Raw genomic sequence first — 19,689 nt, 5'->3', positions numbered from 1 at the left:
TGTACTAGGCTCCGAGAAGCCCAGGTCCACCATATTACAAGCATCAAGGCACTCCTTAAACAAAAGTGAGGGGTTTATATTAACAGACCTACCCCCAAATTTTTCCCCATCTGCAAGAACTTCGTTAAAATCACCAACAATAATCCAAAGTTTATTATGAAGTTTAGCTACATTTTTAAGGTTATTCCATAAAACCCATCTTTCATTGAATCTAGGGCTGGCATACACAGCAGAAACTAGAAAATAAAAGTTTAAGGGTCTCACCTTGACTGTGATGTGAATTTCTTGCTTTGTTGTAGCCAGAGGAGAAACCACGACTCTACCGGAGTTCCACAAAACCTATAAGCCACCCGTGTAGCCAATGGTGTCAGTATGGATAGCCCTATCAAAAGGCAGCCTATCCAAGATTTCTTTAGCTCTCTCTCCACCTACTTGGGTCTCCATGATAATAAGAATGGCTAGGTCGTGATTCTGGACCAATTCTCAAAATTTTGGAAGTTGGGCTTTAGAGTGCCCCTGCAATTCCATGCTATGATATTCATGACTAAACAATGATCAGGGGTGGGGCACTCATTGAAGGGTGAAAGCAGTCTCGCTTCCTCCATTAAATTCCATCCGGTCTTCCTCATCAACTCTATTGTCTACTCCAACCCCGGCATCATCGTTAGCCAGTGCTCCAGCACCCCTACCTCCTCTCTGGCGATGACGTGGAGATTGAACACCAAAATTGGTTGAAACACTTGAAGGATCTTTAACGCATGTCTGTTGCCCATGAAGGCAGTTGCAATGGGCTGATTCTCCAACATTCTTCTCATCGTGAGACTCAGCTCTGGCTCCACTTCACACAACATCGAGGCTGGGTGGATTTGTGGAATGGTTTCCCAAACAATCCTTCTCGCTTCCTCTGGTTCCGAGATGTCGAACAGATGGCTCCACCATGGGTTTTCCATCAAACCCCTAGTCGAGTCTGTGTGTGGCAGGCAGCCCGTCTTCATGCTTAGTGGGGTTAAGGGGAATATCCATTTCCAAGCTTTCCATAGCCTGTGATTGAACCACCCCAGGACTTGTGTCGAATTTGCTCGGATTTCCTCTATCACAATCAACAGAATTTCCACCACTTTTCCTTCTAATAGAATTGCCCACTTGGCCCTCGGGTTGACTCTTGAACTGGAACTTTCCATTTAGGATATCAGTTAGGTTCTTTGTGGTTAAAGACTCCTCACTCTTGGAATAGCTCACTGAGGTCTTCCTATCTTTTATATTGGCACTTACATTCATATCAGTGTAAGCCCTAGAACGGGCAATTACTTTCTTGCCCTTGATTGAGGCATCATTTATTAAATTCTCTCCTTCTCACTGATAACATCTTCCAAATGCAAAAGAAGTCTCAAAACAAATTATCACAATGGCTCAATGGATAGTCATCCGATTTAACAAAACCATTAGAGTTGGTTGATTTTGGTTCATGAATTCCCAGCATAAAAGGCTATACTTACCATCTCACTTTTTTCCCCCTCCCCTTTTCTTCTGTTATTTATTTTTAGATTCAGCTGGATGAGGTGGTCTTGACAGCCCAGAATCTTTATGCACGTAAGAAACAATACCAGATGTGGAGCCAACACCACATAAAGCGGTATGTGTGTCTCAAATACAATTTAGATAAAAATGAACATGATGAAATCTTTCAACACATGGCACACCAGCTCTCAGGCAGGACAGTTCATGCCTTAAACCTATAGAACTCAAAGAACTTATCAAATGAAACAAAAATCCTGCAGAACTCAAAGAAACACATGTTGATAATATGGCTGAAGTCTTTGATAATTACAAAAGTCAACAGAGTAGTAGCTACAACTTACCTCTGGCTATATGTCAAGGTACAATACCAGATCTGGAGCTAGCAACCCAACCTTTGGTGCCTGCAAAAGACTTCTTCTCAAAACATGATAAAATACATAAAAGTTAATTTATGAACAGTCTGAACAATATTTTCACCTTACACTATTCAACACCAAGTCCTTTGGCAGATGAGAAAGCTACCTCAGAATAGGAATAGCGGTCGACAATAAGGGTGGTTCCAGTCTTCAATTTAGTTTCCATCAATGATCTGCACATGCACTATGGCTAACTGAGTAAAAGTCCAACCACAGTCAAAAGTGTTCTTGTGCATATAGTCACTCGAGCTTTTGTCCCAAGAAATAAAATGATCAGCAGAAACATAAAAACCAAGCCCTCTGCCATTCAGGCTTTAGAAATAAATAATATTTTTATTTCTTGTTTAGATTTTCTTTCTTTGGGGTCAATGTGCAAAGTTGAAACAAAAAAATAAAAGGAAAAGAAATATAATGGATTGTATTGGTCAAAGGAATAGGGACCACCTATTATGTACTAATTATAGTTTTCATTTCTTATTCTTTATTTTGTTACTACCCTTTGTTATTTTTTGCTTACTATCACCAAAAGTCTCAAGAGAGAAAAATAAAACTAGGCAATAAGAGAGAGCAAGATGATGTCGTCATAAACACCCAGAAGAGCTTAATTTCATTTCAAGCCACAACAAAAAGAGATCATTGATGAGCTTGTAGAAGTACCAATTAGCAATAGAGGAAGCAACAGATCCATCCATTTCAAGCTTTGGACTAGGACAACCATGTATCAGATGAGGACGAAAGAGATCGTTGACTTGTAGAAGTGCCGATGAGCTTAGAATGGCGTCAATCTGGCTGTTTAGTGGCTGGAGTGCAGATTGAATCAAAGAGAGCAGATTGCATATGAAGATCTGAAGCATTGATATTTTTTTCCTATTCTTTTTACAGTTGTGTCTCCATGTTGTCTTGACCTTATTAGAATAAAATTAATATTATTTTATTTTGGGACACACCACAGACACACGAGCAACCGTGTCCCTGGCATATCTGTGTCCAACACACATCTAGCATAGACATGTGGGACATTTTGTTGTGTCAGTGTTTCCCATATGGCACTTATCTACTATACACATTCTGCATCAAGTGCAGCCAAGATACCAATTCACAAATATTTGTGATATCACATTCTAAAACTCTTATGAAACCACATCCAGTCTGACCATAACTCAAGAAACCACACTGGAAACCTGGATTCTCGGAAATATAACTATATCCACCCTTGATTTGATTGAAACATTAATAAGATTCCGAGTAATGAGAGATACCTGTGTGTCACAAGGTCAATTTTTCTCTTAAATTTTCTGCCTGTGATGGCACTAAGCCCATTGACTTAGTCTCAGCCAACACTCCACACACACACTGCAGGAACACTTAGAACAGTTTTATCAAGGGAATGCACACACACAGCACACACAGTGTTTATAGGGCACCAACCCCAACCTTTATTACTCAATACCAAGTACAAAGGAAGCCTGGAGAATACACACGAAATTCTCTAAGCAAATAATACACACTCTGCTGTTGACAACCCCAACAGCCTAGGATAATATACAGAATAAATTGTCACAGCAGTTACTACCAAGTAACTGCCCCTTGTCCAGGACTTGCTGCCACATGTGATCTGACTTAGGACACCTTCATTGATGCTGTCTTGGCCTGCTTTACACGTTTCCAGGCCTTACTCAGCATGTCTGAACATCCACAAAGCCTGGAAACGTTTGGTAACTGCCAATAACTGTTGCTGCACACTCTGCACATGCTAGCCCATTACTCAACACATCCTCATAGGGCTTCTGCCCATGTTCCAGCAGCCCACACACATGATAGTTTCACCACGTTTTAGAAGCCTTGGCCCTCTGCCCAAGCCCTTCTCATCAGCATCACAACCCACATAACATGTCCATCAGCAACATACCAAGTAACTGCCATCAGCCCACTCATACAAGTCCATGCATTTAGCCAGCACCAACCAGCCCAATGTCTTGCAGAACATATCATCATCACAGCAACCCAGCACTTCCTTGCACCCAAGCCACCAAGCCCACATACAAAGCAACCACTAACTAAGCCATCATGCCATGCACTACCACGTAGGGTCAGTACCACCTGCTGCTGCCCATCATCAACAATCCATCTCTACCCACCATGGCCCTCCTCTACCATGGCCTTGGGGCATCATGTGGAGCAAGGTGCCTCCACATGCTGTCCCTCATCATGCTCATCAATCTGATTCCAGCAAGGAGACCGGGCTTGTCTCCCTCAAAGAGCACTTAGGAGCTTCACTAGATAGGCATGAGGAGCCATTGGTGTCTTGAGAAAACATTGAGCCATGTGACTGGCCTGATGTTGTCCAAGCATTCCACTTCCTCATGCCATCATCAGCAACTTGTAAAGCTCCTAACACCGTGTTTGGTTTATTCCAAGGAATGCTATAGGAATTATTTATTTGTCCAAAATATACTTGGGTTTATAAATGCAATTTCAAGCGTGTTATCCATCACTTTTATGTGACTTCCTACAAATAAATAATATGAAACATAATGACCCTTTCTTTTAGCCCTTTAAGAAAATAAAAATTTTGACACGTGAAGGGTCAAACAAAAAATTGAATCAAACATGAAGGACCAAAATGAAAATTTTGAAACATGAAGGGACAAAATGAAAAAAGCCCCAAACTTTTAAGAGCCAAAAGTGTACTTTAGTCTAAAAGAAAAATAAAAGCTATCTAAAATTCATAGAATCAATAAAAGTGATGAAATTTGATGTCGAGAATGAGATAGAAGCCAAAGTCCACTCTCAAAGTGCTTTCAAATTAGACTTTTAGCCTTGTCATAGGTAATGCCTTTATAATTGTTCCATTCTCCATATTCAAGAACCTTAAGGTTCATAACATTGTTAAGCATTGAAGGTTTGCATTGTATGTTTTATTATCAAATTCCAAGATTTGTTTCTCATTTCCCTTTTAGGTAGGCATAAGAAATAGAACAAGCAAGAAACTAATATCAGAACAAACAAGGCATTTCAGCCTATAGCCAAAATTCCACAAACCAGAACACATCAAACAGCATAAAAGTAACATAACAAACCTCTTCTCCCAACGATTTGCACTAAAGAGAAGATGGATCATGTGATCGTCCAATTGTGATTTGTTGGAAAGGTAAGAAGATATCATTTGCCCAACATCTGTACTTCTGTCAGGAAACCTCCATAATTCAGCTGAATGCCCCAGTCCCTCCAAGTATGAGAGTAATCTACTAGACTGTGAAGTCTTCCCACTACAATCCAAGCCTTCTAGAACAACCGAGGCACCTCTTGACTCACTGTTGCCACCACTAAGGATAGAATCATGGGTATTTGCCATTTGAATCTGCCCAATAGGATACTTGCGAGGAAATTTTAATTGAGACTTCAATGACTTTGCTAAGGCTTGCACTCCAAAATTCCTAGAGAAACAAATGGAATTATTCTCTCTATCATAGAGGCCCTAAATAATATAAAAATATTAGTACAAAACTTAAGAAAATCAAATTATAAGTTTTTCACTGTGGGGTATTAAAGAAAACAAAAACCTATTCTCAACTGAGCCTAATACACCAAGAGGCTAAGTGGGGTTTTTCATCGTGCAAAGCAGTTAAAACAACCATAAAGCCCATGAATCAAAGTTGCAATGCAGCATTTCTCTGTTGTCCTCTACTTTCTAGCAACCAAATTAATAGTCCTTATTTTCTACTATAGCCAACCAACTTCACTAAAGCATTTAATTAAAACCAAAAATAGAAAGAGTAAAGGAGTAAAGGATCCTTACTTACAAACCTGGAGAGTGTGAGATAGTAGGCATGGATCATGTCCCTCCCAAGCCTACAAACTGCAATCAGAAAATACATGAATCAAACAACTCCAGATCGAAATTACTAAAACACACCAAGGATACAGGAGATTGAAATGGATCCATCAATTAGCCCAACAGATTAAAGTTTAAAAAATCAATTGGCAGTTGGCCAAACAGATTAAAGTTAAAATCAATTATCTGTAGATGAGGTGTAATTCTAAATGGCAATTACCTATTTCCAAAATTTATACAAGACTAAGTGCAACTTAAAGTCAATTGGCCTGTATCTATCAATCCGTCTGATGACCTAATAACTAATTAGAGCACTCTGAGGCAACATGCAACAAATTAAATATATTGTATAGAGTTTCTTTAGTGTGTTTTTGGATTGCGCCAAAAGAAAAGCTTTCCATGAGCTGAAGCACACAATGTGATAAAATTCATCTCACCTTCATCATGGTAAGAAGAAACAAAAATAGGGTGGCGGGGGGGGGAGTGAAGGTGTTAAGAGTGAGATCCTCTCGTAGTTTTGGATATTTGTGAGATATGAGTTGATAAGGAGGCTGTGGGGTTTGGTTAGCCTTACATTCCCAAAAGTTAGTGCAGTGCATAGGTCAAATTGGTCTTATGATTTAAGAAAGTCAGCCTCACATCATGTGCCATAGAGGCTCTAAAATTTCAAGTGCTCTGACCCATAACCTCACACCCCAACATTGGCATGCTCAATTAGAAAGAAACACATGAATTATAATTAAACTATATGTTGGAGAGAGCACCAGGCGCACATATGGACAAAGGCCTACTAGAGCCTAGGCATAGAGTGCAAGCATGAGTCTAATTGAAGCAAATGGCATGTTTTTCAAAAATAATTTAGTAGATATGAAAATAATTATTGACAAAAAATATGATAATCAAGCAACCAATTAATCTGATAAACATTAAACACAACATATTATATAATCCTCTTTCTTTGTAAAATATTACAAATGTGATATTTGATAGCCATGATCAAAATGCAATACATGGTTTAGTCAAAATAAATCCAAAGGCGGCAAATACCAAAAAGCACTAGAATGACAAATAATAACGTCTATGCTTAACGTAAACAAAGAAATGCAATCCTAGAGTATGTAAGGATCATTATTGTCAACGTAAGATTTTGTAATCCTCACCATCTTCCTTGTCTACTTCTTCTAACTTAATATCCTCTGCCTCAATAGGTTAACACGAGATTTTGTAACTCTCAGCACGAACACTTCATTTAGGGTGCTATACTCATGTCGTATTCCGTGTCATACCCGCCGGGTCATGGTATAATCTTTCAGAAATTGCTCATATCTACATGTCATACCACTACACATTCCCATGTCCATGCTTCCTAGATTTAATACCCTCTCACCAAATAGGAATATGTTCTAGTGACATCACTCTTGATCTCATGTTGAATCTTTCTACTTCACTTCAGCACATTCATTCGGTTCTTCTTATTCTAGTCTCCCAAGCATAATTGTGAATAGGGTTTCAAGGTATTGGTTAAATAATCGATTTATCAGTCAGGTTTACAATTTGAAAGGCCTCAGTTTAATATTGTAAAATATTTATTAGCAAACCAATCCATTGTCACATAGTTCAAGCTAATGTATCCGAAGTGGTTCAGAAAGGTAAAAGATAACCAAAAATAAATAAAACCTACACAGTCGAAAAAAACTTTAAAAACCTAGTAGAATCTAAAAAAAGCATCCAATTTTACAAATGAAATTCCAAAAGAGTGAGCCACGACTACTCACTCTCAAGTAGTAGCAATGGAAGCGATTACAGTGCAGAGAAGCTCGTCCTTTGAAGTCCGCATCGGCGATTCGAACCACTTGTCGTTTCCGGTGGATGAGCTGCGGTGGTGCCGTGGTGGTGGGAGAGGGAGAGGGAAGAAGGGTTTGCCTTGGACGAAGGAGGAGAGGATTTTTTTTTTTTGACACGTTGAGCTGCTAGGGCCTTTTTTTGGGGGGGGGAGGGTGGGAATTATAGCGCGACAAATACGCGCCCAAACATAATTTGTTGCAACGGTCAATAAAATGGCCACTGCGACTCTCGTGTGTGATGGATTTTTTTTTTTTTTTTGGTTGGGTTTAACTTTAAGATACAAAATTGTTTAGACCAATGCCAGCTACTACTACAATTTTTTGAATTTTCCTATAAACAATTTTAAAAATATCTAATTTATACCCTAAGCGTAATCATCACTTAACACCGTATAATTTTCCTTACTTCTTAGGGTTCCTCACCAAAAAATAAAAGAGAGGAGGAAGAATAATAATAAATATAAGCGATTGGAAGGAATGAGCGAGAAATATAAAACTTTTAAACAATGTTAAGTGTTGTTTGTGGGGAAATTTTTTTTTTTTTAATTATGGAGTAAAATGCATCTGTTTTAAAACTATTTAGCAAAATACTCTTGTTTTTTAAACTTAATTTTAACAAAATCGAGTTCTGTATGTATTTTTAAGTGGAACTCGACAATAGCAATGTCGAGTTCGACTTAAATTTTCAAACAAATTTAAGTGGCAAAATATGCATAGAACTCGACATTGCTAATGTCGAGTTTCACTTATAACTCAATTTTGTTAAAATCGAGTTTCAAAAACAGGGGCATTTTGCTAAATAATTTCAAAATATGGGCATTTTACTGCATAATTTGTAAATTCTTTGCAAATGCCCATTTTTCCCATTATTTGTTCTTAGGAGGCAAATTGGATGTTTTTGAAAACTCTTACTAGTATTTGGTATTAGCCCAAATTTCATGTGTAATTTTTGTATTTCACCCCTTTCTTTTAAGTTAAATAATTTGTTTATTTGTTTTAGATATAAATTTGCTTTTTATAAGCTTTAACCAATAAAAAAATTTATTGTTTTGGTATAAATTACATTATGCTTGAGAGTTGATAAAGGGAATGAATGGAATAAAATGCAATGAAGATATTGTATTGTGACCTATTTTTTTTGGCAAATTATACATTAAGGCTTTAAGCCCAATACTTATAGCTAGCCACAAACAACACATCCCATATCACAAGTCCATCAATGAAAAATGGTATCTAGCCCACCAAGTTAACATTTAATCTTTCTAACCCATGGCCCAAGGCCATGGACAAAATTTAGTTTGCAACAAAGGGAGAGACAATATGACAAGTAAGGGAGTGATTTTTCATGGGTGGCAAACTTACTAGCAATCTCATGTTGGCTTGGAAAACATCAACCAAGAGATTAACTAAAGTCTATCGGGCGTGCATGACTTTTCCCTTTTAGTTCCTCTCAGTTGTCCATTAATACAAGCTATCATCAATACATATATATATATATATATATATATATAAATAAGCAAAGACCTTATGTAAAACCAAAAGTGCATAAGCTCCTACCATATGACACTCTAATATTTCATTTAGCATTTTTAACCTCATTTCATTAATTTTTTTTTTACTATTATCCAAAAAATCAAATTAACTTCTTTTTTTTTTTTACTATTATTTAAAATCGACTGTAGTTTAAAATTAAATTAAAATCAGTCCAAACTTTATGAAAAGCCCAATCCCACTTATTATTTTACATATTATGACCCAAGCATGACCCATCCACATTAATTTTTTCCCACATTCTCCAAAATATTGGCTAGTGTAAGGACTCAATTTGTAACGACCCCAAAATGATATTAGGTTCGCACGTTAAGGGCCCAAACAATATAATTTGTAGAGCGTGAGTTTGAAAGGCTAGGCCTTGGTCACCGAACGGTGGTTGGTTATGGTGTTCATACAAAATTAAACCATGTTCGCTCGAGGAGTCTTTCTCCTCGATACGGTCTGGGAGGCTCTGGTTCTTGGCCTTTTCCATAGCGATTTGCACAAGGATGAACCTGACGTGTTCAATAATAATCTATTCTGGTACGTCATGAGTGACACCGATCCTTCGACCTCGTCCAAGGAGCTTCATGTCCTTATTCTTCTCCCTTTTTTAGGACTCCATGGTCTGGAAGCCCCCTCCCTTTTGGCGCACAAGTCTTTACATTATATAGCCCTTCTCGGTTGATCCTGACCCTCCACCTGTTTATCAGGCAGGTTCCTATTCAAATACATGTCCCATCAGCCGCCTCCCCCTGCTTTTTGTTAGTTGCACTAACCGAAACCACACTGTTCAGGCGTCTTTTCTTATTAATATGACTGGGATGTTTGCGGGCGCATTCAATGCGGAGGTAACGTATTTACCTTGAACCACCCCCACTCCGTACCCCCATGTTGATCTCATTCTACTCACCTCTTCTTCTGGGAGCATGTTGGAGGTAGCCTTCGACGAGATGTCGCTCTTCCCTTTGAAGTCTTGGGATGCCGAGAACAGGGTCATCCTCGATTGCGTCTCTAGGCTATTTGGTCTTTCACCACTTGTTCTCTGCAACTACTCTCCTCGGCACGGGCCCTAGGCCCTAGTGGAAAGTGGGCCGGGTCATAAGTTCTCTGACCCCACAGCTAGCATCATAAAATAGGACACACATTTTGAAAGACTCTCTCTACAATCTTCCTGATAAGACTTTTATTATTAAGTGCCACGTCAATTCGCTCTTTCCTCTTCCTATTGTGATATTGTACACTTTAATTAGTAAAAATAATTAAATAATTGTGAATTCATTTAGGCTACATAGATATACTCATATTCTTAATTATGTATATTCATAATAATTTTGGTTCTTTTTATTTTCTTCCTCTTAATGATATGTATAATACAATTGAACATAAGATGATTGTTATAGGGCCAAAAAGAATAGTTAGAAATTATTTCAAAATAAAAGTATAAAGAATCCATGCATCGCATAGGACATTGACTAATTACATTAAATGCATTCACCTATTCTCTGACTTTTTGATAAAGTATATTTCTCTTTGAAGCTAAAACCAAGCGTTGCTTTCTTCAAAATAATTTCCCAACTAAGTAATAGAGCTAAGTATACTATAAGTCTATAACTCAAAGCAACCCTCTGGGCCAATGTAAGAAACAGTATGAACCCATTCAAATCCTATGGTAGAAAGCCATAATTTGTCCAACAAACCAAAGGTGTCTCTATAGCAAAAACCAAATCATACCCATTATAAGAATGGAATAATGGGGACCAAAGGGGACAATAGAACATAAGAGAATAAAAAAACACCAATGTATATTGCTTCCTTCACATTTTCCCCCTCTTTATATAGCTCACATAGCTTCCAAAAAACATCCCATCAAGCATGCGCCATTAGAGGTATTGTGCATATCAGATTTCTTCAACCATTCAAATTAGTTAGTTAGGCACGTTTTCAAACAATTTAGAAAACTAACATCTCGAGTTTTTGAAACTCGAGATTCAACTTAAAAACCGAGTCTTATAAAATCGCTTTCCATTAGTTCTGCACTGCTGAGGTGGCAAAAATTGCCACGCGGATCTCGAGTCTTTAAGACTCGAGTTTTTCTTGGCACAAACCGAGTCTATAAGACTCGAGATTTAATTATAGGAATATAATAATTTCAACGGATCTCGAGTCTTATAGACTCGAGTTTTTCCTGGAGCAAACCGAGTCTATAAGACTTGAGATTTACTTATCCAAACAATGTACTTAACTTTGAACAGAACTCGAGTCTATAAGACTCGAGTTCTGGTGGAACTATTTTACTACTCCGTTCCGTCCACACTCAAAAACAGATAGCAGTAGTTTTCAGAACGTGTTCTTGGGAATAGATTATTCAGTCCACACTCAGTATCTTCAAACTCTCACCCAAAAATAGAGGCTCAACTCTCACCCATACACTCAGCCTCACTAACTCTCACACCTCTCACTCTCACTCACCACATTGCCTCTCTCACTGCTCTTCCCTCTCAAGAATTTCATATTTCAGGTATGGGTTTTTTGATTTGATTGTTATTGTAGTTGGGTATTAGTTGTGTATGGGTTTTGCCACTAAGAGAACTTCCCAATGACTTTATGGGTTTTCCAATGACTCCATGTTTTTTCCTAATATAAGATGTTCTTCTTGTAGTATCTTTTTGTTGTTGATTTCAATTCCATGTTTTTATTGGCTTGCATGTCATTTGAGCTATATATTATTTGTTATATTTTCTTTGATTTATTACTAATTCATGTGATTAATCTTAACCATCTTGATAAAAATATGTTTTTGCATTAGCCATTTTGGTGAAATAAAAAAAATTCTGTTCTCATTGACTTTATTCTTTTTGAGGTGTTTCCCTGCATTAATTCTTCTTGATCAAATCTACCAACTAGAACAGAAGTAAACTGTGATTGTTTAATACCATCTATAACCTGATGCACGTACTCTGTCTTGTTGTATTTCACCCAACAATAACGTTTAGTACAATTCATACCACCAAATGATCACTTGTTGTCACCACATCCACCATTACAACCATTACCACTAGAAGCTATTACAACCTCCAATGCTAGAAACTAAAGCAAAAGACTATGGCTGTCTCAATAGAACCTTGGCCTAAGCATGAGCACAATAATGAGAATTAACATTGGCAGCTGAAGTGAGGGTTTCACTAGAAAGAATCTGCTCTTTAAAACCATGTAGATCAGAATCTAAGGCAGACAGTAATGTAGTAATCATATATTCCTCTCAATATCGCTTATGTTGCTTCAAATCATAGCGTGTGTCCAAACTAAATAATTTAAACCATTTAATTTATTTAAGGTAATTGATGTAGGCATGTCATCATCATTAAGCAAGGATTTTCTGTCATCAAACATCAATAGACTCCTTTTAAACCATATCAAATACAACTAAAGAAGAAGGCATCCCGACAAACCAAAAAAATAATAAACCAGCCAGACTCAACCCCAAGCAAGAGAAAAGGTTCGTGCACTTTTTGTTTCAATTATGTGCTTCATTAAGTAATAAAACTTCAATTAATAAAAAAAATAACTTGTATACGCATACATAATGCTACCAATCAAAAGCATATTTACTATACATTTGATTATTCATCATTGAGAGGGCATGTATTATTATTTGTAGTTGACTGCTATACCTACAAAGATAGTATTGGAAACGAGCCTAGTAGGTGGGTTAAATTGGTTTTGTTTGAAGAACGTTATTGAACAATTTCTTTTTTTATAAGGAACGTAAGAATATTATTAATAATAGAAAAAGTGCCAAACCGAGTACATTAGGGATGTACTATGGGGGCACAAATCAGGAAACAAAAGTACAACGATCAAGAAAAATAGGAAAAGAAGAACAAGAAAAATGAGTTATTGAACAATTTCTTATTGAGAGCTCAACTAGCTTGAACTTTCAAGACATAAAACATCTAGGCAAGTAGAAATTTTTTCAGGATTGGATTGTTTAGCTTTTGAGCCAAAGCAACAGGTTATTTGAATGGTTCCTTTTTCCAAGCCAATGTCAAGTAGCTTGATTTACCTTTTGAGCCAAGCAGTAGATGTGTATAGGTTAGTACAGGTTAATATAAGTTAGATGTGTATAGATGTGTATAGGTTAGTATAGATTAGTACAGGTTAATATAGATGTGTATGTGTGAACAAAATATTATGGAGCAGAGGTTCTCTTATTCATTTTTGAAGGGGCTTTTGTTGAGAACAGTCACAATGTTGAAGCAGATTTAATTTGTAATGAGTGTGTATCGTGTGTTCATTAGGCTAAAAGGTCCACTCTGATCTGGTTATTAAAGGTAGTCTTGGAATCTAATAAAATAGTTCATTGGGATTTCAGTTGATACTAATGTCTTAAGCATGAAATGTGTTGCAAATACTGAAAAGGTCTCGATTCTTTTTTGTTTGGGGGGGGGGGGGGGGTTTGTATGTGTTACCAACAAATGTGGCTGTGTTTGTGTTACAAAATTATATGATATATCTTTTGCAATTATTTAGTCCCCCATTATCTTTTGCAATTTTGTATGTGTTAAAAAAAATTGCGTTTGCAATTATCTTTTGCTTTACATGTGTTTACCTCTCATACCATGTTGCTGTAATTAGCCTCTTGTATATAGGAAGGATAGATGGATTTGTATATGTTCAATTGTTAAATATAGTCGTACTACACTAACAAATGGCACGAAAAAATGTTCAGTTTGTATGTATGATGAAAAGCAACTTACAAAAGTTTCTCGGCCGCATCTTTTTATTAGAAAGTTAAAGACCTACTAAAAAGTTTCTTTTAGATCAGGGAACTTGAAAATGTTTGTTAACTAACATGGTAACTTGACTGTAACAGGTTCACAATGCCTGAAATTGATATAATCATATACCACGGTGGTTCGTTGAAGAATGCCAATGCGAACAAGGGATTGCCATTTGAAGGGCCGGGTATAAAGACCTATTATACCCAAATTGATCGTAGGTTGAAGACCCTTGATGAATTGAAGATGATGGTTATGGAAGAGTTGTGTGAGAACCCTGCTGTGCACAACATACACATTACTTATCGCATGCCAAATGAAATCCTGAAGCACCGGATTAATTACAAGTACATGGCGATAGAAGCAGACAAACATGTGAAGATCATGTTTGACAAGTTGGAGAGAATACCTGAAGTAACTAACATTGAGTTGTACATACAGTTGGAGCCACGTGCAGAAGTTGGTATTGAGGAAATCCAACAAACACAAACAAGTTTACAAGTTACAGTTCCAGATGCTCAATACCAGTATTTTACACATGTAGAGCATGCTGATGTTCATGCCGATGATGATGATGATGAGGATGAGGATGAGGATGAGAATGATGATGATTATGATGATGAGGACGAGGATGAGGATGATGATGATGACTATGTTGATGAAAATATTGTCATTAATGGTGAAGATTTTGGCGATAGAGATGAGATTGAAGACAAGATTGAACAAGGGGACTTTAGGGACTTTGAGAGGGACATTGATGACGATGAGACATTGGACGGTAGTCAACCTGATGCATACAATGTTCTTAGTGTCCAAAACATTACGGACACAATCCCTGTATACTCACCACCTGCCTTGTCATTTTCTGAAAATACTTGGGAAAATTTTGTTGATCCTTCACATATTGAGACACCATTTGTGTCTAGTTGGAGAGAGGGGATGAATTTGTGCAAAGGCTTGACTTTTGCCAATAAAATGGAGGTGCAACGCGTATTAACAAAGTGTGCCCTCAAGGAAAACAAACATTTTTTTATCAGTAGGTCAACCACGACAAAACTTTGTGCGAAATGCGTTGATGAGTCATGCACATGGTATGTCTGCGTAGTCAAGAAGCCCAAGTTCCACAATCTATGGATAGTCACCGTGTACAAGGGTCCTCACACGTGTATACGGACTGGGGTGCGAAATGATGGTAGAATGATGAGTTGTAAATTTATTGCAGATGACATCCTTAAGAAGTTATGTGAGGATCACACTACCCCAATTAAGCATCTCAGATCTATGATAGAGTTGAAATATGAGGGACAAAAGCCTTCTTACTACAAGGTGTGGGATGCGAAACAAAAGGCGATTGGGAAGATGTTTGGGAATTGGGAAGAGTCTTATCAAAGGTTGCAAAAGTTGCTAATGGCATATATTGATCAGGATCCGACTACCCAGGTGTTCTATCATACCACATCCACCGGTGAAGATGACACAGTATTTTTGAATTATGTGTTTTGGTCTTTCGGTCCAAGCATTGATGGATTCAAATATTGCAAGCCGGTTATCAGTATTGATGGGACTCATCTGTATGGTAAATATCAGGGAAAGTTTTTGGTTGCAATGGCAACTGACGCTAACAACAAGGTATTCCCTCTTGCCTTTGCTATTGTGGATTCTGAGTCAGGGTCTAGTTGGAGGTGGTTTTTACAATGTCTCAGAGATGCGATTGGCCGCGTGATACCTAACGAAGGCATTTGCATAATTTCTGACCGACATCTCGGTATCAAAAACGCCATTGCAAACTGGCCTAGAAGGGATGATGGAAGAGCACTGGTATTTCATAGATATTGCCTTCGACATGTTGCTAGCAACTTTAACACACATTTTCAGAACTCGACTCTGAAGTTAGCGGCGTTGAAAGCTGGATATGCTAGTCAGGCAGTGAAATTTACCTCCATAATGGAGACCATTAAGCAGGCGGAAATTGAGGCCATTAGAAATAAGAAGAAGTTGACGGGGAAGGATGGCAAGGAAAAGAATCAAGATTATCTTCCATACACATACCTAATGGGCGAGTCAGTGGATATGTGGACCCAGTCACATGATGGTGGGAGACGTTTTGGGGCAATGACAACCAATATATCAGAGTGCTTCAATGGTGTATTGAAAGGTGCACGGGGCCTTCCTATTGCCGCGTTGGTTGAGTTCACTTGGAACAAACTTGGCTGTAGTGCATGCTCTACTCCTGCTGGCCAAAAAAAAAAGAAAAAAAAAACCGTGAAAGAAAGACCATACGACAAGGCCGCATTCTACCAATGCTGCGTTTGGTCTGAATCAGTTAATCAATTGGGGAATGGGGCTTCTGCCTGGAGACTTCTTGGTTCATAATGCTATTGCATTAGGTTTACATACAAGATACAACTACATTGATCTTGCTACTTATCAAAAAAAAAAAAAAAAAAAACTACATTGATCTGCTCTTACATATTTTCTTGAGGATGTAGGAATTTATATTTTTAGTCATGCCATGCTCATACTAAAGGAGCAATTGTTTTAAGTGTTAAACTGATCAATATATTGTTATTATTAATATATTACTTAGCACATACCCCTTCTAGTCTTAATAAATTGCCACTGCATGTTCTTCAATGGCCATGCACCAACTGGTTACTGATTAGTTATGCTTCTGAATATTTGCAGGTTAGCTCTCAAGGCCTTCACTGATCAGAAAAGACAATTTTTTCCTCACCTTGATGATGGATTACATGATCAGGATGCCAAATCAGCTTCAAAGAAACTTTGTGGTCCCCAAGTACCGATGGAAAATCATCAAGAAGAGCTTAGCGGTTTTAAGACACTATCAGATGTTCTAATGCATTTGGAAAAAGAAGTGCCAAATTTGAAAATTTTCACTTATGAGCGATTGGACTGGTTGAAAAGAGCTTCTTTGCTGCCCTCTTCAACTAATGAGGCTTCCATTGAAACATCTAAAGAACATAATTATCACAATTCAAATAAACTAAGAGCAGGATCGTTGAGTGCGGTTGCTGTAGAGAAGATTGCTGTAATTGAGTTGCTGTTTCCATCTGTCTTCAGAGCAGTTGTATCTCTGCATCCAGCTGGTTCTATTGACCCTGACTCAGTTGCTTTCTTCTCTCCAGATGAGGTAATCTTGTATATCCAGATATCTTAATTTTTTAACTAAATATCATATCATGCTATTCTCTGTTTACTTGGAGACCCGTATGATTCATTGTTCCATTCCTCATCTCTGAGATAATATCCGGATCACAAGTTAAGATTGATTACATTTTATGTGAGTATTCTGATTTCTCCTTTAAGTGCCATATGAGATTTTACTTGAAGATTGTTAGATTTGTGGGCTAAACGGTAAACTGACTACTAGTCTTCATGGCAGTGGAAGTGTGGATATCTTTTGTCCTCCCCTTTATTTTGCAAAATCTTTATCTTTTTACATATTGTGATCTATTTTGTCTTCTATTTTGAAGCTTTTAGTTTTTCCCTGGCTTTCATATTGTAAATGCTTATGTTTATGTTGTCTTTGTACTTTTTTTATTTTTATTTTTTATAATTATTGAGCCTTATTGTTTTACTATTATCTTTTTCCTTTATTATTGAGGGTGCTTAGCTGCAATGTATTTGATTTCTACTGTATTTAACAGGGAGGCAACTACATACATTCTAGAGGTTTTTCAGTTTATCATGTATTTAGACGCATCACGGTAATAGCCTTTGCTGGTCATTTTATCTTTCTCCTAGTTCAGGTGGTTAAAACTTCCTACTTATTTTAGCATTTTCCTATTGCAGGAGCATGCTGCTATGGCTCTGCAGTATTTCCTTGGAAATCAAGCTGAAACAGCTCTACATTCTCTTCTGGTACCATCTCTTTGAGTTTATTGGGCTAATTATATTGTCTACTATTTTTTTTTTTGTGCAATCTTATCATACATATTTAAGATTTATAACTTTCTGCTTTTGTTTTTGTAGCATTGGATCTGTAGTTATCAAACTTTATTTTCAAAAGTCTGCAGGTGTGACTCTGTTTCCCACTTTTTAAGATTTCTTTGATGGTGTTTGACTTCTAAATTTTATGTTGTTGGTGGTGCAGTAAGTGTGGACGGCTAACTTCTAACTTCTAACTTCTAATTTCAGCTTAGTGTTACCTCTGCACAATCACCCCAATGCATCAACTTCTTAATGTTTAGTTACACATGAGGTTCCTAACCTTTGGGTGGTTAAGAATTGAAAAAGACTTTTTTATAATCCTCCTCCTCTTCTTCTTTTTTTCCCTCCCTTCCCCCAGATAAGTAAATATAAATTAAAAATAAAAATGTAATTGCAGAAAACAGATTTGTGGATCAATGTTATATAAGATCCATAGGTTCCGGTTCATCCTGAGATGCAAAACACAGAATCGCTCTTGGTCCAAACACTCCAAACACAGGTATAATCCTCTTCTTGAACTAATATTTTTTTATCTTTCGTTCCTTGGCTTGATTTGAGTATTTTTAACCCAATAAAAAAAAATTCTTAGATGTATTGTTTTGTTGACTCCATTTCCTTCCATTGTTTTTCAGGTGTAAGTTCTCATTTTTTTCAAATGAATATTCTCACTTATTACTTCACAACTCATACACCGTTCATAGAACCATTTCATCAAACCCATAATTTGCTTTACAAACCCACAAACGAAAATACAATCAGAAAATTAAAACAAACCCAAAACAAATCAGTGAAAATACCATGAAACAAGATACACAAACAAATCAAACAAAACCCACAAACAAATCAAACAAAACCCACAAACAAATCAAATGAAACCCCAACAAACTAGATTAAATATCAATGTAATCCAGATATTAACACTTTTTACACTAATGAAACCCAATCAAATGCTCAATCAGTTTTGCTAAATTTAATTTCCCAAACAACCAAACAGAATAATATACATGCATTCACTGAAATGACATGAACCACCAAAACCCAGAAAGATCCGAAATTGAAAAACGAAATAGGAAACATCATGAAATTCCAAAACCTAAGATTGGAGTTCGAGAAAGAGAGAGTACCTTAGGCGCACGGTGGTTCAATGGGAGCAGTACTGACTTTGAGTGCCTCACTATCAATGGGAGCAGAACTCAGTTTCGGTGGCTGAGTCTCAATGGGAGAACCACCTTCGGCACGGCGAGTTTGACAGAGCGGAGTGTCTGAGAGTGAGTTGATTTTGAAATTTTCACAGTGAGGGGAAGAGTTTGAGAGAGTTTGAGAGAGCGGTGTCTGAGATTGAGAGATTTTGAACGGGTCTCTGTAGATTGTTTTAAGTGGGAAGGGAAAAAAGCGTTAAAGCGAAAGCGAGTTTTATAAACTCGCTATCCAAGTGGAAACTTTCGCCATGTCAGCAACTGAAAAACAACAAAAACGAGTCTTAAAAGCTCGATTTTTAAATTGAATCTCGAGTTTAAGAAACTCGAGATGCTATTATTACAAATTGTTTCGTAACAGGACAACTAACGAAATACTTAGCATATTACAGTTATTTAGCAACGAAAATCTGCGCCATTAGGATTTCAGTTTCTCCCTTCCAAACAAACTTTTCTTTTGTTTTATTACCTTATTATGTATGATATTGGTTTCCCCTTGCGGACTAAGTTTTTTTTTTTTTTTTTTATAATCTGCCATTTTATTCATATAGAAAAAACTAAGAAACAGGTGGACAATTTGCCATACAAGCAAGCCTTAAAGGCAGAGGCAGAATG

At 37.2% G+C, this 19,689-nt stretch overlaps 3 protein-coding genes across 4 annotated transcripts in view; 1 reads left to right on the top strand and 2 right to left on the bottom strand.

Moving 5' to 3' along the window:
- LOC126712241 (thymidylate kinase-like) overlaps positions 1 to 7,554 on the bottom strand; it is a 31,142-nt gene extending 23,588 nt beyond the window's left edge. Inside the window, exon 1 of the mRNA XM_050411499.1 lies at positions 7,545 to 7,554. The gene's annotated coding sequence lies outside the window, so the exon portion shown is untranslated. The remainder of the gene's footprint in view (positions 1 to 7,544) is intronic.
- On the bottom strand, positions 2,001 to 6,212 carry LOC126694547 (thymidylate kinase-like). The gene is made up of 3 exons (XM_050390889.1): positions 6,207 to 6,212; positions 5,015 to 5,412; positions 2,001 to 2,107 (listed from the first exon to the last, which is right to left on the bottom strand). The coding sequence occupies exons 1-3, from the start codon at positions 6,210 to 6,212 to the stop codon at positions 2,002 to 2,004; spliced, it is 510 nt and encodes a 169-aa protein (XP_050246846.1). The 3' UTR covers position 2,001.
- A 9,023-nt stretch (positions 7,555 to 16,577) lies between the features above and the next one.
- LOC126712239 (mediator of RNA polymerase II transcription subunit 27-like) lies at positions 16,578 to 18,138 on the top strand. 2 transcript variants are annotated; one of them, XM_050411496.1, is made up of 5 exons: positions 16,578 to 17,078; positions 17,596 to 17,655; positions 17,741 to 17,809; positions 17,921 to 17,964; positions 18,042 to 18,135. In XM_050411496.1, the coding sequence occupies exons 1-5, from the start codon at positions 16,593 to 16,595 to the stop codon at positions 18,070 to 18,072; spliced, it is 690 nt and encodes a 229-aa protein (XP_050267453.1). In that variant the 5' UTR covers positions 16,578 to 16,592; the 3' UTR covers positions 18,073 to 18,135. The 2 variants fall into 2 exon arrangements, with proteins under 2 accessions (XP_050267453.1, XP_050267452.1); XM_050411495.1 differs by having other exon boundaries at positions 17,921 to 18,138.
- The last annotated feature ends 1,551 nt before the right edge of the window (positions 18,139 to 19,689 follow it).

Source organism: Quercus robur, chromosome 2 (assembly GCF_932294415.1).
Source record: "Quercus robur chromosome 2, dhQueRobu3.1, whole genome shotgun sequence".
Lineage (NCBI taxonomy): Eukaryota > Viridiplantae > Streptophyta > Magnoliopsida > Fagales > Fagaceae > Quercus > Quercus robur.
Note: the sequence above shows the minus strand (reverse complement) of the source record. Positions and strands in the feature narration are given on the sequence as shown.

What these genes read in the sequence shown, in the direction of transcription:
- LOC126694547 (XM_050390889.1), bottom strand. An exon ending in GCAAATCGTTGGGAGAAGAG is followed by an intron (nt 2,108 to 5,014) that starts GTTTGTTATGTT and finishes GTGCATGTGCAG; the next exon opens with ATCATTGATGGAAACTAAAT.
- LOC126712239 (XM_050411495.1), top strand. Translation starts at nt 16,593, where the DNA reads ATGCTTCTGAATATTTGCAGGTTAGCTCTCAAGGCCTTCACTGATCAG. An exon ending in ATGTATTTAGACGCATCACG is followed by an intron (nt 17,656 to 17,740) that starts GTAATAGCCTTT and finishes TTCCTATTGCAG; the next exon opens with GAGCATGCTGCTATGGCTCT. An exon ending in CAGCTCTACATTCTCTTCTG is followed by an intron (nt 17,810 to 17,920) that starts GTACCATCTCTT and finishes TTGTTTTTGTAG; the next exon opens with CATTGGATCTGTAGTTATCA.